Source organism: Sciurus carolinensis, chromosome X (assembly GCF_902686445.1).
Source record: "Sciurus carolinensis chromosome X, mSciCar1.2, whole genome shotgun sequence".
NCBI lineage: Eukaryota > Metazoa > Chordata > Mammalia > Rodentia > Sciuridae > Sciurus > Sciurus carolinensis.
The window spans coordinates 1,511,509-1,536,131 of record NC_062232.1 but is presented as its reverse complement, the minus strand read 5'-3'; the positions used below and the strand labels follow the sequence as shown (position 1 = coordinate 1,536,131).

Genomic DNA, 24,623 nt, shown 5'->3' with positions numbered 1-24,623 from the left:
CTGCTGTTCCTGGCCTGGGCTTCCTGGACCCCTGTGCGGTCTGGCCCCACGCCCTGGACGGAGTCAGGTGGGCTGCAGCGAAGTCCAGTTTCTTCCACGGGCTCCAGGACTTTCCTGAAGTTCCTCTGACACAGCTGAGGCCCTTCTCCTCTTGAGGTCGGTGACACTCGCGGCTGCGGGACCCAGAGGCCTGGGGTTTGCAAAGCCCGCTGAGCTCAGCCCAGGTCGGGCCTCGCAGAGCAGCTGAGGCAGATCGGGCGGGACTCGCAGCAGCCCCGGGTGGACGCGGCGCCGGGAGGGACTTTCTCCAGCGCACGCGGGGCCCGGGGTCGGGGGCACCTTCTGGTTTTATCTTCCAGCCCGCGGGGCTGAAGCGACCCCGGAGCAACTGCGCGCTGGGTGTGCGGAGCGGCCAGGTCCGGCTGCCCCGGGGGCGTCGCAGGGTCCTGGGTGGACGGCAGGGGCGCGGGGGCGGCCGGCGGGAGGGGCGCCTGGATTGCACCCCAGATGGTGAGAGGGGAGGGGGCGGGGAGGGGAAGTGGGGGGGAGGGGAGGAGGGAGGGGAAAGAGGGGGAGGGGAGGAGGGGGAGGGGAAGGAACAAAAGGAGGGGGAGAAGGGGTAGAGAAGGGGAGGGGGAGGGGAAGAGGGGGAGGGGAGGAGGGGGAGGGAAGCAGGGGGAGGGGAAGGAACAGGAGGAGGGGGAGAAGGGGTAGAGAAGGGGAGGGGGAGGGGAACGGAGGAGGAGGGGGAGGGGAAGGCACGGGGGAGGGGAGGAGGGTAGAGGAGTAAGGGGAGGGGGAGGGGAATGGAGGGGGGAGGAGGGGAGGGGATGGAGGGGGAGGGGAATGGAGGGGGAGGGGATGGAGGGAGAGGGGGATGGAGGGGCGGCGCGGGACGAGAGGCCCGGGATTAAGCGCAGGCCGGCGTTTTCACCGAGCCTCCTCTCCGGCGCCTCCTGTCTTTTTATTATTTTCGGAGCAACTTCAAAAGAAAAGATAAAATGACAGTGGCGCTGGTCCGCGAGGCGGCCGCGGCAGCATTTCTGGATTTCCAGATGCCCGATGGGCCGCGCCCGGGGTCGTGGCCACCGCGCGCGAGGCTGTGTCCCGAGCGCGCGTGGGATTCCGAGCCTCCGCCCGCCGGCCTCCTGGAGCGCAGCCAGCCGAGGCCGCGCTGGGAGACGCGGGCCGTGCCAGGCCGGCTGCTGGGCGGGCGCCTGCAGCCCCTGCCGGCTCCGCGGCGCGGAATGAACCGGAAGCCTCTGCGGACACGGCGCGGGAGGGCGGGCGCGCCGGGGCCGAGCTGCCCGGGACCGCCGAGCTGGCACTGGAGGCAGGGAGGCCGCAGCACCGCCGCTGCGCGCAGACGTGGCGCCTCCGCCCGCGCGTCCCGGGAGCTGCGCCGGCCTCCCCGCCGACCGCGGTGCAGGTAACCGTCGCGCGCGCCCGAGGCTGCCCGGCGAGGCTCGGCGGCCTCCACGACTCTGCAGTATCGCAGAAGCTCCTAGCGGAGCAGGGGCGTCGCGTGCAGGTTTGTCTGGAGGGGCTTTAAAGTGCCTGCGGGGAGGAAGGACGCGGGGGGCCGGAGGAGCCGCAGCCTCGCAGGCTCGGGTCTCACCGAGGCTCGGGTCTCCGCGGCCCCGGGCCTGTGCGCCCGGGCGCACCCACCAGGGGCAGAGGCTCCGCCAGAGCTGAACTGCAGGGCGAGCTGCTCCTCCGAGTCCTGTGCTGCGTCGGCCCTAAGCCGAGGTGAGCGCGGCCGGCGGGAGGCAGCGTGGAGGCCGCCTGTTGAGGCTGAGAGCGGAGGCCCGGCTCTCCCGCCGCGGGTTCTGTCCCTGAACCCGATCGCAGCCAGAGGCTCCCCCGATGGGCGAGGAGGAGCCCCTTCCTACCAATTTTGCTGCAAGAAACAACAAAAATAGAAGCGCAGGTTTTATAAGGAAAGAAGCGTACGGCTGAGAGCGCACGAGAATCCTTTTCACGTAAGTGCTTTGCCAAAGGCGGGCGAACTTCTTCCATTTCTAACCACGCTGTTTGTCCTTGAGCCAAGCATCCTTACAAAAGAGTCCAGAGTTTAAAAAAAAAAAAAGCACAAGTTTATGAAGTGAAAAACTTCCAGCGAGCTAGGGTCGATTTATTATTGAAAAGAAAACAGTGTGTCATGTAACCTAAGTGCGCAGGATCTTCTCCTTTTTCTTTTTCTTTTTTCTTTTTTGGTACCAGGGACTTAACCCAGGGACCCTTGACCACAGAGCCACATCCCCAGCCCTTTTTATATTTTTTTGAGCACTGAGTTGCTGAGGCTGGCCTTCAACTTGCCATCCTCCTGCCTCAGCCTCCTGAGCAGCTGGGATGACAGGCTTGCATTCATATCCTCCGCTTTGACACTCACTGAGCGCTCAAGGACTCAACCAGAGGCCTGCTCATCCTGCAAGCTCTGTGCCCCGGAAAAGGACCTCACAGGTCACCTTCTGTCAATTCTTTAGATCATGTTTCACTGGATCTTAGTGCTTAGGCTTTGTTGAGATGTTACCAGTACATGTCACGGTGTTGCAGTTGCCTACTGTTCAAGAGGAGCATGTAGGCAAATCTGTCGCCTAGACGCTATGGCTTCTGCCATCCAGGCCAGGTGGGGACCAGGCGGTTCACTAGGTATCTGTGCAGAGGCTCTTGTGTGTCTGCTCAGCCACAGAGATGGCCTTACGACCCTTTTCTTTGAAGGCGTCCCCTGGTTAGGTGATGCGTGACTGCATTCAGATACCTGTAAGTAATAATGTTGCTGTGCTATGCTAACGATTGAAGTGCAACCCCAAGTCCCCAAGCAGAACAAACTTGGGGTGCTAAGTAAATAATCTAGGGGTGTCAGGGACTAAATGGTTGCTGATGGATCTTCCCTAGAGGCAATGGGAAGAGATATCAAGTGGAACCCTTGGAAGCCCCCGTCCTCTTAGATCAAAAATGGTGGGGAGGACACACGTAATGACAACGGAGTTCATATTCCACCATAGCTAGGAGGGTCGGGTGAGCTGGCTCACACCCGTCATCTGAGCAGCTCCGGAGGCTGAGGCTGGAGGATCGCTAGTTGGAGGCCAGCCTTGGCAAGTCAGACCCTGTTTCAAAATAGAATAGAAAGAGCTGGGGCTATAGCTCAGTTGTAAAGCGCTCACCTAACGCGTGTGATTCAGTGAGAGTTAATCTTCAGCACAACAAGAAAGAACAAAGAAACAAAAAATAATTAGTTAGGAGATGATTTTTTTCTGGTTTCGGGGATTGAACCCAGGGGTGCTTCACCACTGAGCCACCTCCACAGCCCTTTTTATGTTTTTCTTTAGAGTCAGGGTCTTGCTGAGTCGTTTAGGGCCTGGCTAAGTGGCGGAGGCTGGCCTCCAACCTGCCATCCTCCTGCCTCAGCCTCCTAAGTTGCTGGGATTCCGGGCCTGCGTCCCTGGGCCCGGCTGGAAGAGCGAAGTTTCATTTTCTTGGCAGAAAGACCGGAGCTGAGAGCAAAGGTCTTAAGAACCTCAGCCCGGGTGGCCGGCGTCTGGGTGGCCGTGAGGTCCCCGAGCAGGGACGTGGGCAGCGACTGGACGGTCATTCTGGACGGTAAGTCCGGAGGGCAGGCGGAGACCTCCCAGCCCAGAGCGTCTTACGTAGCGTTCTGTCTTCGCTCTGGAAGCTTCTGGCCCTTGATCAAGGAACTCAGGGGCAAACGCCGGGCTGTAGCCATTCTGTGCATGTTCTGGAAGATTCCGCTGCCACTCCAGCTCCGGGCCCAGCCGCTTCTCTGTCCCCAACCAAACACTCTGTCCGGGTCTGAATAATAGACCCAGGAACTCAGTATGGCTCCCTGGACGGTACAGGTTTTCACAGACGGGGTCCCCGGGTCCCCTCGGCCTCCGCAGTCAGACTCCCCGCCAAGCCTCCGCCTCTTCTCTCTGTGTCCAGGACACAGGCGAGTCCCAGGTGCAGGGGACAGAACGAGGCACAGAGCAGCCCCGGACAGCGCGGTGGCCAGCAGCCTCCCACGGCTTGGCCTGGCCCTCTCTCTTGCTGGACGCTGGCGCCCGAGGGCTCCTTTAAATCAGTGTCGCGGCTTTGGCCCACGGCCACGCGGCCTCAGGAAAACAATAGAGTGCTTCCCGACCCTCGGCGTGTCCGGGTCTCTCTCGGGGCCTGGTTTTAAATTAAGTCCTGGGGCTGAGGCTGGACCTGAGTGGCCGAGAGCTCGCCTGGCAGGCTCGGGACCCTGGGTTCCGTCCCCAGCACTGCAAAAAAATTGTTTTTTGATTCCTTTCCTTAGTAGTTGAGTTAGAAATCAGTACAGCACCAAGGGAAGATGTGGCATTTCTCTTGGGAATCTTGCTGTCCGGAGAAAAGACCCCAAATCTTGCAACCTACCTATGTTTCCTTTTTTCTTTTCTTTTTTTTTTTTTTTTTGGTACCAGGGATTGAACTCAGGGGCCCTCAACCCCTGAGCCCCCTCCCCAGCCCTATTTTGCATTTTATTTAGAGACAGGGTCTCACTGAGTGGCTTAGGACCTCGCTTTGGCTGAGGCTGGCCTCCAACTCTCGATCCTCCTGCCTCAGCCTCCCCAGAGGCTGGGCTGACAGGCCTGTTCTCAGTGCTTCCTGCTCCCTCCCAGTATTTTGGGGTTTGTCCTTTTTCTTATGTTGTAAGAACTATTTCTATTTCTTTAATTTAAGCTGCAAGGGTAAGTTACCATAGATGTATAGATATGTTCTCTCTCCCTCTCTCTCTCTCTCTCTCTCTCTCTCTCTCTCTCTCTCTCTCTCTCTCGCCTCTCATTGCATTTGTACATGGTTGGGACACCCTGGCACACGCCTATCATCCCAGCAACTCTGGAGGCTGAGGCCGGAGGATGGCAAGTTGGAGGCTGGCCTCAGCAACTTAGGGAGACCCTAAGCCACTTAGCGAGACCCTGCGTCAAAATAAAACATAAAAAGGGCTGGGGATGTGGCTCAGTGGTGAAGCGGCCCTGGGTTCACAAAACCCAGTAACCAAAAAAAATAAAAAAACAAAAAACAAAAAAACATAAAATCCGTGCATGGGCCAACCCAATACATTCCAATGGAAACTTCCAACAGCTTTTTCTTTTTCTTCTAGCAGTAAATCGTGTGGCAGTATTTATTTCGCATTGCCTCAAGAACGCACTCCTGTGGAAAATCTTGCCATTCCAAAAAGAGACCCCCAATCTGGCTCTCGCTCCCCCACAGATGCATCTCCTTCCCGTCCACTTGGTTTTCTTGGGGTCTTGGCCTCGGCACCTGCTCTGTCTTCTCCTATGATGGGCGTTTTTCTTTGCTCGGAAGGTCCCTTGTCTTCCGCCGGCCCTGGTTCCCTCCCCGGAATCCGCCCACCGCTCCAACATCCCGCATCCCCAACTCCAAGGGCTCGGAAATCAAGTGGAGAGGTGACAGACAGGTGTCCGTCTGTGGGGGGCGTGTCCCCCGCGGGCCTCACGGCCTTGCAGACTCCAGCCCCGCCCAGCCTCTGCCCCGGGCTGGGTTCAGGGCGTGAAGGAGCCAGAAGCGGCCTCAGGTTCAGACTTGGGTCTCCAGCGAGACTCAGGAAGCAAACAATCCCGAAATAAAAACCAAAAAAATGAGATCCGAAGCAGATCGGGTCCCCAGCGTTCTGCATAAGGGACGGTCAACCTGTGCGGGCAGCTGCCCCGCGGGGCCTCTGGGAGAGAGAATCGGAAAGAGCCGCGGCGCTGCCTCTGCCCTCCCTGGTCTCTGGACCCACTGGCCACAGGACCTTGGCACGCTCCTCCCGTCCTGCGCCTCTTGCCCCACAGCCCCGTGTGACCTTGGTGGAGTCCCCGGTGTGACCTTGGTGGAGTCTCCACCGGCCCATTTCTGAGTCCCAGCCCCACTTTGCTCTCCCGGGTCCCCACGGGGCTGCCGCTCTGGCCCTTTTAAAAAGGGCCTCGTCGGGTCCCGCCCGCGCCCACGCCGAGGTGAAAGCCCAGCTCTTCCCCCGCTCGGGTCCCTCTCGGTGGCTCCAGCTGGTCACGCGCACCCAGGAGGTGGCGCCGGACTCTGGTGCCCCGCAACGCCCGGCGGACGCGCACCTCCCGACGCCCAGCGCTGGGGGCCGCGGGGTCACTCACGCGTCCGCGCGGGTGAGACACAGAGGTCGCGGGCCAGGGTTGCAACCCAGGCGCCTGCAGGGGCCTGTCCCAGGTGGGCCTGGTCCGCCGCCTCGGCCTGGGTACCGGAGCTTGCTGACCAATGGTCAGAGCCCAGTGTCCAGGGCTCGTCCAGCCTTGGTTCAGCCACTGCCCCGCGACCGGACGGTGGGGCCGGCGCTCCAAGGACCTGCTGGCGGGTCAGGGTCCCCGGGCCCGGGATGCGCTGCACAGACAGTAGGTCCGCAAAAGCAAGACGCAGCCCTGACTCGAGGGCCCAGGAGCAGACGGACCTCAGGACTCCGCGCATAGCGGACCCGCGCGCGGGGCGCCAAACGCACCCCCGCCGGCCCGGAGCGCAGCCCTCCGCGCAGCAAGACCGGGTGGCGACCGCAGTGCCCGGTCCTTTCTGAATCGCCTGCCCCACATCCTCCCCACGACAGCCGAGTACGCTGCTTGCCACGGGACCATCTGCTCGGCAAAGCTCCTAAAGACTCTATTTCTATCACATTGTTATTTTAGTTTTTTTTAAAAAGCAAGTGAGGATTGAGATGAACCAGTTAACCAGGCCTTTATTATTATTATTATTGTCATTATTATAATTTTATTTTGAGACAGGATCTCACGCTTTGGCTTAGGATCTTGCAAAGTTGCTGAGGCTGGCCTCCCAACTTGCAATCCTCCTGCCGCAGCCTCCAGAGTCACCGAGAGGAGGAGCGAGACCCGCCACGCCGGCTTGTCTGCCTTTCTGACAGAGCGTTGGAACGAGTCTGAGCCCCGGGCTTGCGCGTCCTCCTCCGAGGGGTGGCCGTGGTCCTGAGGTTCCCCTGGGGCCGGTACCGAGGGAGCCAAGGTGCGCCAGGCAGCTGCATCGTGACCCTTTCCCTCTGGGCGGCCGCAGGCTCTGCTGCTCATCTTCTGAACTCCTTGTTTCTTTGCAGGACACAGAAGGTGCCTGGGAGAACATGCCGCGGCCGGCGCATCGCTGGTAAGACAGGGTGATCCGCGCCCACCAGGTCCCGATTCTGCATGTCCCCGTCCCCCTCCCATGAGCCGGCACCTCAGCTCCGTGAGGGACTCAGGGGGCGTTTAGAGCCTCGGGCACGGGAATTGTGATCCCTCTGAGGGACCCGGGGTCCCGGACCCTGGGAGGGTCCCTCACAGCCTCCATTACAGACTCGGGCTTTTCCTGTGCTGCTGCAAAGCCTGGTGTTTTTCAATGGGCTCAGGAGGACCAGCTTCCAGGGACTCGCCACAGCCCGGAGCTCCTGTCTACTCCGTGTCCCAACTGGTAGCCAGGGACCCCCAACGCCCCAGTCCAAGGGTGAAACCCTGGTTTCGCCATTTAAGAAAGAAAAATGGATCCAGGTGTGGTGGCAAACGCCTGTCACCCCAGCGGCTGGGGAGGCTGAGGCGGGAGGATCGTGAGTTCAAAGCCAGCCTCAGCCAAAGGGAGGCCCTCAGAAACTCAGGGAGACCCTGTCTCTAAATAAAATGCAAAATAGGGCTGGGGAGGGGGCTCAGGGGTCGAGTACCCCTGAGCTCAATCCCTGGTATGCCCTCCCCCCCAAAAAAAAATAAAAGAAAAGAGAGAAGGAAAGGGAGAGAACCCAGCTGGAGAAGAGCAGGGATTAGTCGTTCTGTGAGACGGTCCGTGCATTTTAAAAAACCGTAAATTACGCGTTTCCGTAGCTGAACCAGGACAGCAGGCTCTGGAGCCCCCGAAAGCATTTTCAAAGTCCATATAACCCCATTAATGGCCTGAAGAGATTTTAACTGAGAAAATATATACCTATATCTCAAGTGCTCGAGCGGTTCCGGAAGCTGCTGGTCCCATCCAACCCTGGGACGCTAACTGCGCGTCCCACCCCGCAAATCTGCTGTGCGCAGGGCCCAGGGTGAGCCTCCCTTGGGCGGCTTCCCTTTCAGGCGCTGCTTGGCCCTGGCCCTGGCCCTGGGTCTGCTGTTGGGAGTGGGGCCTTCCACCTGCAGAGACGCGTCCGGCTGGCGGCCCAACCTCCTGCTCCTGATGGCGGACGACCTTGGCATTGGGGACCTCGGCTGCTACGGCAACAAGACCCTGAGGCAAGGAACGGAGGGGGTCCTGGGGTGACCTTGGTGAACCAGATCCTGGATCTGTGATCTGTGTAGGAATAGAGGCCGGCGGAGCTCCCAGCCCTGGAGGCTGGACCTCCCAAGGGCCTGGCGGTCAGTCCTCCTGCGGCTCCCTGACTGGCGGGGGCACCCGCGGAGACAGAGCTGGCCGGTAGGACCCCGACCCACCCCTCCAAGCATGCCCCGTTCTGAGGGAAGAGCCCACGGGACCCTGTCACCGCCCGCTCCAGATACCCCTGAGGTGACTTCGGGGGTGACGTTTCCAACACGGGAAATTCGGGGGTGCCCTGAGACCCCAGGAATGGGCAGTTGGGACGGTCACCCAGGGCTGCACACGTTGCTTCCTTTCCCAAAACCTGGATCCAGCTCCAATCCATCCTGCAAAGGACGCTGACTTCAATCTAAACGACCATCCTCGTCCACCCCTGCATGACGGGCGCTCTTCAGAAAATCAGTTTGGTGGCCGCGAGCCCAGACCCCGCGTCCATCCGCCCCTCGCGTCCATCGTGTCCATCCGCCCCTCGCGTCCATCCGCCCCTGGCGCCCAGCCCAGCCGCTGAGAGTGATTTCCGTGGCCCCTGCCAGATTGCTCTGCCCCAGACAGAGGAGCCTGTGTCCCCCCGATCCTGGAATATAACGTGCACATCCGTCACCAGAATGGTCCTCCCAGGATTCTGGCATCTGCTGAAGGCCCTCGGGGACGCGGCGTGGAGCTGAGTCCACGTGCTGGGTCTTCCTTGTCCGTTACCCACCTGGGTGCGCGTGAGCTTGAACCTGCCCGTGCAGACCGTGAGGTCCAAGTGAGGAGGAGACGCCTGGTTCTGAACCGGCCTCCGTATCTGCCTCTCAGGCCGAGGGCCTGCTGGACTTGCGGCCAGCCATCCTGCATCAGGACGATGTTTCCGTCAAGGTCCCGAGGACACCTGACGTTCTTGACATCAGTTTTTTTGAAGGTCCCAAGGGCATTTGGAGTTCGTACCATGTTCTTTGAAGGTCTTGAGGACATTCAGAGTTCTTGCCATTTTCTTTGAAGGTCCTGAGGACATTTGAAGTTCTGGACGTATTTTTTTCAAAGGTCTTCAGGACATTTGGAGCTCTTGCCATATTTTTTTGAAGGTCCTGAGGACGTTTAAAGTTCTGGACATTTTTTTTTTTTTTAAGGTCTTCAGGACATTTGAAGTTCTTGCTATGTTCTTGGAAGGTCTTGAGGACGTTTGAAGTTCTTGCCATGATCTTTGAAGGTCCCAAGGACATTTGGAGTTCTTACCATGTTCTTTGAAGGTCCTGAGGACTTTGAAGTTCTTGCCATGTTCTTCGAAGGTCTTCAGGACATTGGAGCTCTTGACATGCTTTTTGCAGGTCCTGAGGACATTTGGAGCTCTTGCCATGTTCTTTGAAGGTCCTAAGGACTTTGAAGTTCTTGCCATGTTCTTCGAAGGTCTTCAGGACATTGGAGCTCTCGACATACTTTTTGAAGGTCCTGAGGACATTTGGAGCTCTTGCCATGTTCTTTGAAGGTCCTGAGGACTTTGAAGTTCTTGCAACGTTCTTCGAAGGTCTTGAGCACATTGGAGCTCTCGACATACTTTTTGAAGGTCCTGAGGACATTTGGAGCTCTTGCCATGTTCTTTGAAGGTCCTGAGGACTTTGGTGCTCTTGCCAGGTTCTTCGAAGGTCTTGAGGACATTGGAGCTCTCGACATACTTTTTGAAGGTCCTGAGGACATTTGGAGCTCTGGACCGTTCCTGACATGCGTTCAGGGAAGACCTGCTGACGTTGCCAAAACTCGCGTCGAGATTCGCTCTGCAAAACCAGGCTGCTTCGTCAAGAGTGGACCTCTTTTGTCTCCTAGGACGCCGAATATCGACCGGCTGGCGGAGGAGGGCGTGAGGCTGACGCAGCACATCGCGGCCGCCTCCGTGTGCACCCCGAGCAGGGCGGCTTTCCTGACCGGCAGGTACCCGATCCGCTCAGGTTAGTCCAGCCCTGGGGACAAACGAGGGCATGCTCACCTGCAGCCTTCTCCTGTCCTCCAAAAATATGGGACAGATTGGTCCCTCGCACGGAGTTCGTCCATTACGCTGCAGCCACACGGGCAGCCAGGTGACCGACCTGGGACTGCACTATGGGCACAGAGCATTCTCTCTGTCAGGCATGGTAGCAAATAATTCAAGGTAGCAGGCCCCCTAGTCTCTGCTGTGGCTTCTCAAGCCCATTATTGAAGTCACCAGCGGGCAGTGCACTCGAACAGGGGTGTGGCCATATCTCAATAAAACGTCACTCATGCTTATTGCATTTTGAATTTCAGACCATTTTATAGGTGTTCTGGTTTAGATGTGAGGTGTCCCCCAAAAGCTGATGTGTGAGAAAATGCAAGACAGTTCAGAGGTGCAGTGATGAGTTATGAGAGCCTTAACCTCATCAGTGGATTAATCCACTTGAATGGACTAGCTGGGTGGTGACTGTAGGCAGGTGGGTGTGGCTGGAGGAGGCGGGTCACTGGGGACATCCATTGGGGACTATATCCTGTCCCTGGCTCCTTGGGGACTATATCCTGTCCCTGGCTCCTTGGGGACTATATCCTGTCCCTGGCTCCTTGGGGACTATATCCTGTCCCTGGCTCCTTGGGGACTATATCCTGTCCCTGGCTCCTTGGGTACTATATCCTGTCCCTGGCTCCATGGGGACTATATCCTGTCCCTGGCTCCTTGGGGACTAAATCCTGTCCCTGGCTCCTTGGGGACTATATCCTGTCCCTGGCTCCATGGGGTTGATATCTGGTCCCTGGTGAGCAGAGCTCCCTCTGCTTCCTGGTGCCACGTCCTGAGCTGCTCTCCTCCTCCAGGCCCTTCCGCCATTTTGTTCTGCCTCACCTTGGGCCAGAGCCATGGAGTCAGCCCAGCATGGACTGAACCTGTGAAACTGTGAGCCCCAGATAAACTTTTCCTCCTCTAAAGTTGTCCTCATCAGGTCTTTTGGTCACAGGGCTGAAAAAGCTGACCAACACAACAGGTTATGAAATCTTCTCTCTTTTTCCCAATTATTTGAAAAGGCCCCTGGACAAGTCAGCTTTGTGAGAGAAATAGGCTCAGAAGGACCAAAGGTCTATTTTTGGTTCATGGTTTGGGAGGGTTCTGTCCCTGGTCCATGGCTCCGTGGCTGTGGTCTGGTGGTGAGCCAGCACATGGTCACAGGAGAGCATGGAGGGACCTTGAAGCAGGAGGAGTGGTGGGCTGCAGTATGGCTTCCAGGCCACGCCCCCAAAGACCTCACTTCCTCCCACTAGACCCCGCCTCTTAAAGGCTCCACCACCTGTTAGCACCATCCTCTGGGAACCAGGCCTTCAACACAGTTTTTGGGGGGACGTATCAAACCCAAACTATAATAGCACTAGTTCATTTGTGTCTGACTGGGAGGTACAAAAATCTCAGGTGTCTTTAAGCCTTAAAGACTTCTTGACGTGGATATATTGTTTAGCTTAACATCCTCCATCTCCCAGGGAGTTGGGTTGGGAGAAGACCAACACTTCAGGACTCTCTGTCTCTTCCTGAGCATCGCTCTGCTCTTTGACTCTGAGTCTGAGGCATCTGCCCCTGACTCCAGGGGAAGATTCAGATCCTGGACCCGTCAGGGATCTCCAAGGAAACAGAATCCATTGCATCCATCCTCTCTCTCCCCTGTCTACTGTCTTTTCAGGCATTCACCCATCCTTACCTCTAGCTTCTGTCCATCCATCCATCCATCCATCAACCAATTATTTCTGTGTATCTGTGAATCTGTTATCTATCCATCTGTGTATTTAGTCATCCTCTGTCATCCATGTTTCTATATCTACATATGCATCCAGCCATATCTCTTTCCATCCATCGATTCATTTATCCATCAGTTATCTCTGTCATCTGTTATCTATCCATCTACATATATACTCATCCTCTCTCATCCATCTATCTATAAATATATATTTCCATCCATCCATTCATATCTCTACACGCATTTCTGTTTATCCATTCACCTATCAATTCTATCAGTCCATCTGTCCATCCATCCATCCATCCATCTGTCCATTCATTTATTCAATAATTGTCTCTGTCTAAATATCTGTTGTCTATCTGTCCATCTTCCATCCATATCTCTGTTCTTCTGTCCATCAATTCTATCATCTATCTATATATCCATATTTCTTTTTATCCAACAATCATCTATATGTATCTATTATCTATCTGTCCATCCATCCATCCGTTATCCATGCTTCCATCCATACCTCTGTACATTCATCTGTCCACTAATTATTGTCTCTCCATTGCCTGGTGATCTATCCATCTACCCATCCATATCTCCATCCACATCTCTATCCCTCTGTACATCAATTCTGTCTATCATCTATCTATATATTCACCCATCCATCCACCTCTCTTTTTATGCAACCATTCATCTGTCCAACCATCATCAATATCTGTCTAAATATCTATTATCTATCTGTCCATCCTCCACCCATCCATCAATCATCTGTGCATCCATCCATACCCCTGTACATTCACCTGTCAACTGGTCACCATCTCTCCATTATCTACTGATCTGACTGTCCATCTGTCCATCCATGACTCTGTCCACATTTCTGTCTATCCATTCCTCTATCAATTCTATCAATCCGTCATCCATCGATCATCTGTGCATCCACCCATACCCCTGTACATCCACCTGTCAACTGATTACCGTCTCTCCATTATCTACTGATCTGACTGTCCATCTGTCCGTCCATAGCTCTGCGTCTCTATCCACCCACCTGTGCGTCCATCCATCATGTGTCTGTATATCTGAATTTACTGTCAGAAGTCCCCTTAAGAGGGCGGGCCCTGCGGAGAGCATGGTTCCGCCAGGCAAGACCTTGCGGGGGAGCTTCTCGGCGGGATTCTCCATCACGGAGGGTTCTTCTGAATATTCCAGGTTTGAAATAATAATAGTACGATGATCATCATCGTCATCTAAAAGCCAACAGCTAACGCTGACTTTATTTTTCCCCACGACTGGTCCAAGGCATGGTCTCCAGCAACGCCCTGCGTGTGCTCCAGTGGACGGCGGCCTCGGGGGGACTCCCCGCCGACGAGATCACTTTTGCAAAAATTCTGCGAGACCAGGGCTACGCCACCGGTCTCATAGGTAGGTGCATTTTTAATTTTTCCAACTCTTGAGCTCACCGCTTTTCTCTGAAGGGAACATTGAACTAAAAACGTTTGGAATCGCTTACCAGTCAGGTCCCCGGTGATTTCCCCGATGACAGAAATGACGTTATCTCCCAGGCCGCTTGGCGCCGAGAGTTATTCAACCCAAGCCAGCTCACCGGGCACAGTGTAATTGACCGCTTGGGAGGCCAAGGCAGGAGGATTGCCTGTAGGAGGCCGGCCTCAGCAGCTTAGCAAGACTCAAAAGAAAAACATAAAAAGTGCTGGGGAGGTGGCTCGGTGGTACAGCACCCCTGGTACCTTAAAAAAAATTCATTTAAAAATAATAATCGGATGGCAGGACATAGTGGCTTGGCTTTAGTCTCAGCTGTTCCAGAGGCAGAGGCAGGAGGATCACTTGAGGCCTGAAGTTGGAGGCCATTCTGAATAACACCGATGACCCCCCCATTGCACAAAAATCAAGTATCAGAACAACAGAAGCTCGATGCTCACGGACCAAAACTTTCCATATGGCCTCCCTCCCGCTGAGCCTCTGTAAAGCACGTGCCTGTTTTTCGGTAGGTCAACAGACTCCAGTAGAGACCGAACAAAAACTAGTTAAGACAGAACTTCAGGGCCGTGGACAGGGAGACAGGAAAGGGGACCCCGCGGCCACGATCCCCAGCATGTGGTAATCACTTTTAAGCGCGATCACATCCGTCAATCACCGAGGCCGAGGCTACCTGGCCAAATCCATAGACCTTCACGACCCAAGGTGGACGGGTCTGTGGAGGCCCTGGGAATCACATGAGGTTTCCGGGTGGCACACACCGTGGCACCCCGGAGGACACGCAGTGTGGCCTCATCGATACCCTCGGTGGCTGCACAGGAGATGGGACTCTTCCTTGACTGGGGTCGAGAGCTGAGCTCTGGAATGGTCTCGCACTCTGAAGCTGGCCTCCATGCTGGGCCTCCCTCTCCCAAAGCCAGGAAGTCTTTGTCCTCGGCTGATCCTGGAGGATGGCGCTCTCAGCACCAACCCGAGGGCTCTGGATTCTTCCTGCTCCGACCGCCGAGCGCTGTAGCCTGAACCAGGCGTAGCCTGAACAAGGGTATCAGCCAAGCGCTGCAGGAACCCACGGAGCCCACGTCTTGGTGCGGCGTTTGCAAAGACCCTGGGGACGTCCCCCTGTCGACTTCGAGCCACCCAGGACGACTGACAAGGCCTAAAACTACGTCAGCGCTTCCCAAGTGGCCGCCACGCTCTGAGGCTTCTTGAATAAGGAGGGAAATAGTCCCCTGGGCTCAGGAGAGGTGCCGTCGGGCCCGCATGTTTCCCACCGTGACTGACAGAACGGAGGACAGCGGGTCCTAGGGCAGCCCGTGACCCCTGTGGAGACGGTCGGGTAGCTGAAGGAAGGACCTTGAGGCGACCGTCCAGGGGACTCTGGGGGCCAGGGCAAGGGTCCTGTTCAGGGGACAGATGGAGAGGGACGTTCAGAGAAGGCGGCGAGGCCAGGGGACAGATGCCCAGCCACAGGGAGAGCCAGGAGCCCTCTCCCTAGACCCTGCAGGGGGTCGGCAGCCTCGCGGTACCTTCGCTTTAATGCTCGGTCTCCAGATCTGAGCGAGAAGCATCTGATCTGTGGCCATGGCTTACCCTGTCCTGAGGAATCACCCAGGAAGCGCTTCAAGGAGGAGGTCAGGTCCTGTGGCCAGTGACGTCACCACCCCCGCCTCCCTACCCCACCCCAGACCCCAGGAGAGCGCCTGGAACGCAGCCAGATTCCCGTCCAAAGCACCCAGGAAACAGCAACTTGAAAAGGGAAAGATTTATTGGGGCTCATGGTGTCAGAGGTTCAGCCCATGGTGGGCGACTCCATGGCTGTGGCCCAAGGTGAGGCAGAACAAAATGGCGGAAGGGCCTGGAGGAGGAGAGCAGCTCAGGACGTGGCACCAGGAAGAAGAGAGAGCTCTGCTCACCAGGGACCAGATATCAACCCCATGGAGCCAGGGACAGGATGTAGTCCCCAAGGAGCCAGGGACAGGATATAGTCCCCAAGGATCCAGGGACAGGATGTAGTCCCCAAGGAGCCAGGGACAGGATATAGTCCCCAAGGAGCCAGGGACAGGATATAGTCCCCAAGGAGCCAGGGACAGGACATAGTCCCCAAGGAGCCAGGGACAGGATATAGTCCCCAAGGAGCCGGGGACAGGACATAGTCCCCATGGAGCCAGGGACAGGATATAGTCCCCAAGGAGCCAGGGACAGGATATAGTCCCCAAGGAGCCAGGGACAGGATATAGTCCCCAAGGAGCCAGGGACAGGATATAGTCCCCAAGGGATGTCCCCAGTAACCACCTCCTCCAGCCACACCCCACCTGCCTTGAGTTACCACCTGGGCTCATGGATTCAGAGGTTCAGTCCATGGTGGGCGACTCCATGGCTCTGGCCCAAGAACAAAATGGCGGAAGGGCCTGGAGGAGGAGAGCAGGTTGCCCATTGCAACCAGGAAATAGGGAGGCATAGAGAGTGAGCGAGCGAGCGAGAAGCCAGGGACAGGATATAGTCCCCAAGGACGTGTTCCCCTGCCCTCCTTCCTTGGGCTGAGTCTCCCCTCTCCGTGGTTCTGGGCTGGAGGGGAGGCAGAACATCATGAGGCTGAAGAGCCTGGTGGAGGGCAGCAGCTCAGCTCATGGCAGGCAGACAGGAAGCCGAGGGAAAGAGGAAGGGCCAGGGACACGGGTGTCCTGCAGGCCGTGCCCGCGACGCCTGGTCTCTTCAGTTAGGAGCCGTTGGTGGATGGAGCCACTCCTGAGTTCAGGAGCCAGCCTCCTCTGGCCTCTGCCCTCTGGACATGGTGCCCGGGGACCCAGGCTCAAGGCAGGACCTGGGGGTTGGGGGGGGACATTGCAGACCAAGTCGTGACAAATGCAGTAGCCGCTGCTTCTCTGCCCCGCCCCAGGAAAATGGCACCTGGGCCTGAACTGCGCCTCCGCGGGCGACCACTGCCACCACCCGCAGGCGCACGGCTTCGACAGCTTCCTGGGGATGCCCTTCACCATGATGGGCGACTGCGCGCAGGCCGAGCTCTCCGAGAAGCGCGTGGCCCTGGAGCGCGCGCTTGGCCTCTGGGTCCAGGTCTCGGCGGTGGCCGCGCTGACGCTGGCCGCGCGCAAGCTGGTCCGGCCCGCCGGCTCCTGGGCGCCCGTCCTGGGGGCAGCGCTGGCCGCCGCCGCGCTCCTGGCCGCCGCGCGCTCCGTGGGCCGCCTGATCGTGCTCGCCGACTGCTTCCTGATGAGGAACCGCAGCATCGCGCAGCAGCCCATGGACTTGGAGGCGGCCTCGCCTCTCTTCCTCCAGGAGGCCGCCTCCTTTCTGCACAGGTGAGCTCGGGAGGGCCAGCCTCCTCCCCTCGCCTGGCCTGGCCCCCACGGGCGTCTTCGGGCACCTTCTGATGTCACGGGGTCTGAAGCCTGAGGCAGCCCAGACTCGGAAAGGCTTTTCCTGGGAAATGGGACACAGGCTGTGCCCAGCCTCGCCGTCTGGTTTGCACCTGGTCCCTGAAAACATGGCGACCGCAGGGTTGGGACGGGCGGTGCCGGGCTCAGATCCACGGGGCTGGCGCCTCAAGGGTCCTGGGTGGGGTGGTCCCCTGCCGTCCTCCTCTTCTCCCTCAGCCCCCTTCCTCTGCTCCACTGATCTCTCTTCTCCTTGGATGGAATTCCATCTCTCTCTTCCTTTATCCCCGCTTATTCTTTCTAGATTCTGCAGAGCAGAGGAAACGTTTCAGCCTTGATTTTTCCGGGTCTGGCTTATTTCACTTAGCGTGACGCTCTCCAGGTTCACCCCTTGACCAGCACACCCCGTAAACTCATTCTTCTTCATGGCTGAGTAATACTCCACAGCATACATTCACCACATTTCCTTCATCCATTCATCCATGGATGGATGGACACCTCAGTTGATTCAATAGCTTGGCTTTTGTGAATCGGGCTGCTATGCATGTGAATGTGTCATGCCTCGTTTTTAACGTCTTATGATTATTAATCTCGTGATTATTTCATGTCCTAAAAACTCATTATGCGGTTGATTTCATATGGACCACATTATGCTCTGAGCTTCTGTGCAGATTCCAGCATGGAACAACAAATCCCACCATTATTTATAATTATAATGCAGCAACGAAAAGGGAAAGAACTCATTAGCTGATAGCACTTATAAAGAAAATTTCATGTGCAAGACCACTTAATCTGTCAGCCACGCTCAGGAGTAGACGCAACTTCTGAATAACTTAACAAAATGAAGGTCCGGACAGACAACAGGGTGAAGTGCGTAGAGTTTGAGAATCACAATATTCAGACGGAAAAGTGTGATGTGGATTTTTTAAGAGTATTTTAGAAGGGAATTTGATTTTTATTTTATTTTTTAGTACTGGGGATTGAACCCAGGGATGCTCAACCACTGAGTCATATCTCCAGTCCTTTTTATGTTTTATTTAGAGACAGGGTCTCACTGAGTTGCTCAGGGCCTCATTAAGTTACTGAGGCTGGCCTCCAACTTGCGATCCTCCTGCCTCAGCCTCCCGGGCCCTGGGAGGACGGGCATGTACCATGCACCCGATCCTTAAACGTGAGCTCCTTCCGCTGTTGAGCAGGGGTTGTGTGTGTGTTTGCTCTTGGGGGGGACAAGACCAAAGATGCTTGAATGCACTGTGTTGAGGGTCCCCAGACCTTCCACATGGATGTCGCCAGACTTATAACAACAATCTTCATTTTTAGGAATAAGCAGCGGCCGTTCCTCCTCTTCGTCTCCTTCCTACACGTCCACGTTCCTCTTGTCACCACCAAAGACTTCCTGGGGCGGAGCCGTCACGGGTTATACGGGGACAATGTGGAGGAGATGGACTGGATGGTGGGTGAGTGTCTTCCCCTGCCCCACCCCCAGAAGACCTGGCTGGAGATGCCCCGTCCCGATCCCACAGGGGACAGGGGAGAACGCGCCGGGACACATCCATCTCCCGTGGAGAAGACCCGGCTGCTTCCCTCGGGCCCTGACACTAAGCGCTCGCTGTTGCGCAATTCTTTCCAAAAAAGGCTGGAGCGCAGGCCGCGCAGCTGGGCCTCAGGGCTGCTGGGTTGCGCCAGCCCACCCGCCTCTGCTCTCCGCAGGGCGGATCCTGGACACGGTGGACAAGGAAGGCCTGGCCGAGCGGACCCTGGTCTACTTCACCTCGGACCACGGGGGATCCTTGGAGTCTCGACTGGGAAGCCACCAGTACGGAGGCTGGAACGGGATCTACCGGGGTGAGGCCGGGGTGCCCCCGTCTCCTCCTGCGGACCCTCTTCCCTGCCCTTCCCAGCTCTGGCACTGGAAGGGCCCTTCCCGCCCGCCGTCTGCAGACGCGGACGCCCACCTGCTGCGATTTCTTTCCAGCCAGGGTAGAAAGCATAACCGGCCGTGCTCAGATGCCTTAGTTGTTAATTTTTTTGCACACGTGGCTTTTCGAATATTCACAGGGCTCTCTGCACATCACCTTGGCTTAGTTTCAAACTTGATACGGTGGCAGGATCCGCCCGGGTTGGGTTCCTGCTTTACAGAAGTGATCTGCCCCTGTGGACGTCCACCCTCTGCGCAGGCGTGCAGCCACCGTGGGGCGGGGCGTGGGCTTTAGGGCGCCACCCCTTCCGCCCCCCGGGGCTCCGGGCTGTGCGCACGGCCTCAGGCCGCCCCTGCCCTGCAGTGCTTTTTCCACGTGGGAGCCTTAAGTTCTTAGGTAGTAAGCGCTGTTGCCACGCGGAGCTGGCGCATCCGGGTGTCAGGAAGGTGCCCGGGAGGGACCCGGACCGGGACCAGCCCGTGCATGTGCCCCACCTGCGCTGCACCCCGGGGTGGGACCAAAACCAGCCGGCGCGCGCCCCACCTGCCCTGCAACCAGGACAAGCTCGTGCGCGCCCTGCCTGCCCTGTACCCCAGGGTGGGACGGGACCAGCCTGTGCTTGCCCCACCTGCCCTGCACCCTGGGGTGGGACCGGGGCCAGACAGGGACAAGCCTGTGTGCGCCCTGCCTGCCCTGCACCCCGGGGTGGGACCGGGACCAGCCTGTGCTTGCCCTACCTGCCCTGCACCCCAGGGTGGGACTGGGACCAGCCTGCGCGCCCAGGGTGGGACTGGGACCCCGGGGTCTGTGCGCAGAGTCGGTTCCCCTCTGCCGGGTTTGCGCTGTTCCACGGAGGCCCGGGACGCAGCCTTCCTGGATGTCCTGGGTCGCCGCACTCGCCCCGCTTCGCTCTGCGACCTCCCACTCTGCACGTTTGAGCCGCAGCAGCTCCACCCCGCGCCCGGGCCCCGTCTCGCAACGTCCGCCGATCTCCAGCCACATCGTTTTCTCTTCCTGGCAGGTGGCAAAGGCATGGGCGGCTGGGAAGGGGGCATCCGCGTGCCCGGCATCCTCCGGTGGCCAGGGGTGCTGCCCGCCGGCCGCGTGATCCAAGAGCCCACCAGCCTGATGGACGTGTTCCCCACCCTGGTCCGGCTGGGGGGCGGCCAGGTGCCCCAGGACAGGTACGGAAGGTCCAAAGAGGGCAGTTCGCGGGGCCTGCAGACAGTACCCGCGCGCTGAGGTGTATCTGTGTGTCGCCAGCGGCCTATGCGATCGCAGGAGGCATAAACGCACGTGTGGAGACGTGCACGTCATTGTCCCCATAGCTGAATATGTGCATGGATCTCATTCGACGTGACCATGCTTGTTCTGTATGATATCTAATTTACATACCAAGATAGGTAACAGTCACATGTATTTGCATACGTAATTACGCATCCAGTCTTACGAGCCCTGCAGGTATCGACATGGATTTATGCTTATGCTTCCTGCGCTTTAACCACGTGCCCATGCGTTACACGTAGACCGCGGTGCAGTCCAGTTTGCAGACTAGAAACAGGCAGCATATACATTCAGAAAGCTCAGATTCCAGCTCCAGTCCTGATATATATGGATACAGGCCATACAATTTAAATATGTATTCATACATTCGAATACATATGTACTAGAAATATACTTTATATTAGAAAAGTGCGTCTTTATTAGAAAACAACTTTAAAGGTTTTATGATTTTTTAAAAACTAACCCATTAGCCTTATTTAAAAAAAAATATACTGTCATGTGGCACATGCTAGTCATCCCAGTTGGCTCAGGAGGCTGAGGCAGGAGGATAGCCAGTTGGAGGCCAGCCTCAGCAACTTAGTGAGGCACTAAGCAATTCAGGGAGACCCCTGTATCTAGATTTAAAACACAAAAAGCTGGGGAGGTGGCTCAGTAGTTAAGCACCCGTGGGTTCCATCCCTGCTACAAAAAAAAAAAAGAAAATTAAAAAGCATCTGTCCTGACTATTTAGGCAGCGTTTACGGTAACGAGGCATTAAAGGCCATTTGCGTTTGATTTAAAGCACACAGGAGGGCGGGTCTAGGCGACCAGCAAATACTACACCATTTAAACCGGGATCCTGGGCTGGGTTGCCCCTGGACCCCGAGCAAGGGCGGTGACTGGCAGGTACAGTACCCGATGTCGTGGCTGCCCGTCAAAAAGGTAGATGCAGCCCTGGTTCCAACACGCGTGCAGACAGTGACCCTGGAACCCGCAGCAGCCCTCGGCCAGCGCAGAACCCGGCGGGTGGCGCAGGGTTCGCCCTGGAGCCGCCTGGCTGCCTTGTACTCAGAGGCGGAGGCCGGAGGCCGAGGCCGCCACGCCCAGCGGGGCGGAGCTTCCTGAGGCTCCGCCTCTCCAGACTCCGCTCTCCAGGGCCCGTTTCGCCCGCTGCCGCTGAGGTCGCTGTTCTTCCGCAGAGTGATCGATGGCCGGGACCTGTGGCCCTTGCTCCTGGGCGCTGCCCCGCACTCGGAGCACGAATTCCTGCTGCACTACTGCGAGCGCTTCCTGCATGCGGCCCGGTGGCACCAACGGGACAGTAAGTAGGCGGAGGTCCCCAGCCCTGTGACGAGCCCTCGGGTGGCCGCAGACGCGGGGGATGCGGTGGCAAGGGCTTCTGTTTCCCCTTCTCTGCATCTTCACGCCTTTCCTGTTTCTGGCCTCTTTGTAATGGCTGGCCCCCTCCTTCCTGAGTGACAGGCGGCCACGTTGTCCCTGCCGCCGCTGCGGGGCCCTGTTCACCCTCCCTGGCTCACTGCCCTTACCAACAGTATTGGTTCTTTAAAAAAATAAAATAAAATCCAGTGCTTGACGGGGCGCAGAGCGCATGGCTGAGATCCCAGCCTGTGGGGAGGCTGAGGCAGGAGGATCGCAAAGTGGAGGCCAACCTCAGCCACTTACTTAGACTCTGTCTCAAAATTAAAAATGAAAGAAAAACTGAAAAGGGCCAGGGATGTGGGTCAGCGGTAAGGTACCCCTGGGTTCAGTGGTCAGGACCAATAATAATAATGATAATCCGTTCAGCTCTCAGAATCCCATAAGGTCATTCTTCAGTTTAATAAGTTGCTCTCTCCCTTTTCTTTTCCTTCCCCATTTATCTTCTGCTCTCTCTTACTTTGCCTTCACGTCTTTTCTCTGCTCTGGATCTGCTTTCTGGACCCGGGTTCGGGGGAACCCTCTACTCTCCTGAGACTCTGTGTCTACCAGCCCCCCTGGAAAGCACTCTAGCTGCGTGTCATAGAATCGAGAGGGAAACGCCATCTCCTGACCTCTGTTCTCAGAAGCATTAGAGAGGATTTTTTAAGCCTCTCTTTCGGTGCCGCCCTGGAATAGTTGATGCAGGTCTGTTTCCTTGAATGGCACCTTATGCAGTTTTGCTTCTTGAATTGTTTCTTTTTAAAAAAAAAACAAACAATTTTGGATCAAGGGCGCAGCTCAATGAAGCACCCTTTCTAACTCGCCTCCAGAACATCCGCTTCATGCTGGTTTTATACGGTGACCGCCCAGGGTGGGCCTCTGTCCCCTGGTCACTGGATTATTGTTTCCAGGCATCTATTTTGTATCTGTGGATGGGAAGCGTGTTCCTCTGGCCCTCACGGTGCCCTGACCAGACCTTCCGGGTCCCTCCGTTACCCCACATCCTTTGTCCCTTTATCCACCTTCTACAGCCTTCCTGAGCCCATGCACCAAAAACACAAAAACAGAAATGAACAAACAAAAACCTCAAAATAAATCCCAGCCCCTCAGAACACTCTTAAAGGAGCGCTTATCCAACCAGGTGTGGGGGTGCACACACCTGCAATCCCAGTGGCTCCGGAGGCTGAGGCAGGAGGATCGCAAGTCAGAGGCCAGCCTCAGCAACTTAGGGAGGCCCCAAGCAACTCAGCAAGACTCTGTCTCAAAATAAAAAAAGAAAAAGGGCTGGGGAGGTGGTTCAGTGCACATCCTGGGTTCAAGCCCTGATACCCAAAAAAGAAAAGAAAAGAAAAAAACCCCAGCTACCCAGAGGGCCGGTTCACCACCCATGTCCACATCCCGAGTTGACCAGTGGCCTCTCAGAGTCAGTCTCCACCTCCCACCTCCACCCACACGACCCTCTATGTTCAGCTTCCCAACACCTGGACCCACTGTATCTTCTTCTAGGCACTTAGCCTTCTGTGTGGCTTCCTTATTTCTCTAACTGCTTCCCGCTGTCCCGGCCGTCAGGGTCCCAATGCTATGACTTTGTCTAGGTTCTCAGCACCTTCGCTGAACAGGGACAACCCCATTAATGCCACTGACAAGGGTGTGAGAAACTGTTCCTGTGCACCCACCCGCTAGCTGGATTCACCAACCCTGACTGCAGGGCAGTCAGGCCTGACTCTTTTGCAACAAGCAATTAAAAAAAAAAAAAAGAAGACAAGAACAAAATACCACAAGAATCCTGAAATACATTCCCTCACCCCAAAGGCAGACCTCGCCCTCAGTAAGCAGTCACTCCCCAGCGTCCACCACCCACTGATCCATTCTCCATTTCTATGACTTTGCTTATTCTGGACGTTTCCTAGAGTCCTGCAGGGGGTGTGCTCCTGGCTTCTGTCCCTGAGCATCATGTTCTCAAGGTTCATGCAGTATATAGCCAGGGCCAGAGCTTCCTTCCTTTTCAGGGCTGTGTAGTATTCCACAGTGTGGCTGGCTTACATGGTATCTATTCACCTCTTTTTTCTGGGAGAGGGGACTGGGGATTGAACGGAGGGACACTGACCCCTGAGCCACCTCCCCAGCCTTATTTTGGATTTTATTTAGAGACAGAGTCTCACTGAGTTGCTTAGGGCCTCCCTGTTGCTGAGGTTGGTTTTGAACTCTCCATCCTCCTGCCTCAGCCTCCCGAGTTGCTGGGATTTCAACCCAGCGCCAGGGCGGAACTGGCCTCTTGACGTCCTCTTGGGTGAATGCTGCTGTTCTCCAGCAGTGCGCTCTGTGCCCTGACGGCACCTCTGTGATTCTTGTCCCTCCGCCAGGAGCCACAGTGTGGAAGGTGCACTTCGCAACCCCAATTTTCCAGCCCGAGGGCGCGGGAGCCTGCTACGGCAGAGGGGTCTGCCCGTGCTTCGGGGAACAAGTCCGGCAGCATGACCCGCCCTTGCTCTTTGACCTCTCGAGAGACCCCTCGGAGAGCCGCATCCTCACGCCCGAGACGGAGCCCCGGTTCCACGAGGTGGTGGGCAGGGTCCAGCAGGCCGTGCAGCAGCACCAGCGGACGCTGAGCCCGGTGCCCCAGCAGCTGGACACCCTGCGGAACGTGTGGCGGCCGTGGCTGCAGCCCTGCTGCGGGCCCTTCCCCCTGTGCTGGTGCCGCGAGGGCGGCGCGCAGTGACCTCTGCGCGGAGGAGCCGCGGACGCTTCCCGCCCGCGGCCACCAGCCACTCCCCGCATCCAAGATAAGGTCACAAGGCTCGAGCAACGCTGGACGGAAAGCACCCTCGGGGCCGCGCTGGGCACCAGCGAAGACCCAGGGCCGCCTGCAATTGGAGGCTGGGGCAGAGGAGGAGGACCGCCCGGGGAGGCCACTGCGGCCCCAGGGCCACCGGAAGGTGCGGCCCGGTGCCATGGGCGCCAGGCTCCACCCTCAGGACCCCATCCTGTCCCGATCCCTTACTGAGGGACCCCAGACCTGACCGCTCTCAGCTCCGCAGGTGCAGCCCAGGTCCAGGCGGGGCAGGCTCGGGGCTGCTGAGGCTGCTTCCTGCTCACAGATGGCGCTGCTCCTGGTCCTCACAGGGTGGACGGGC

General features: G+C 57.2%; 1 protein-coding gene across 9 annotated transcripts; it reads left to right on the top strand.

The window, feature by feature from the left end:
* The first annotated feature begins 1,224 nt into the window (after positions 1–1,224).
* Positions 1,225–24,623, top strand: Arsl (arylsulfatase L). 9 transcript variants are annotated; one of them, XM_047536412.1, is made up of 13 exons: positions 1,225–1,531; positions 6,845–7,005; positions 7,094–7,140; positions 8,082–8,237; positions 10,120–10,241; positions 13,029–13,211; positions 13,302–13,424; positions 16,393–16,813; positions 18,209–18,345; positions 18,599–18,704; positions 19,829–19,991; positions 21,270–21,391; positions 23,853–24,115. In XM_047536412.1, the coding sequence occupies exons 3-13, from the start codon at positions 7,118–7,120 to the stop codon at positions 23,965–23,967; spliced, it is 1,671 nt and encodes a 556-aa protein (XP_047392368.1). In that variant the 5' UTR covers positions 1,225–1,531; positions 6,845–7,005; positions 7,094–7,117; the 3' UTR covers positions 23,968–24,115. The 9 variants fall into 9 exon arrangements, with proteins under 9 accessions (XP_047392368.1, XP_047392370.1, XP_047392366.1 ...); XM_047536405.1 differs by having other exon boundaries at positions 1,240–1,531; positions 18,599–18,733; positions 23,853–24,623; XM_047536406.1 differs by having other exon boundaries at positions 1,240–1,531; positions 6,771–7,005; positions 18,599–18,733; positions 23,853–24,623.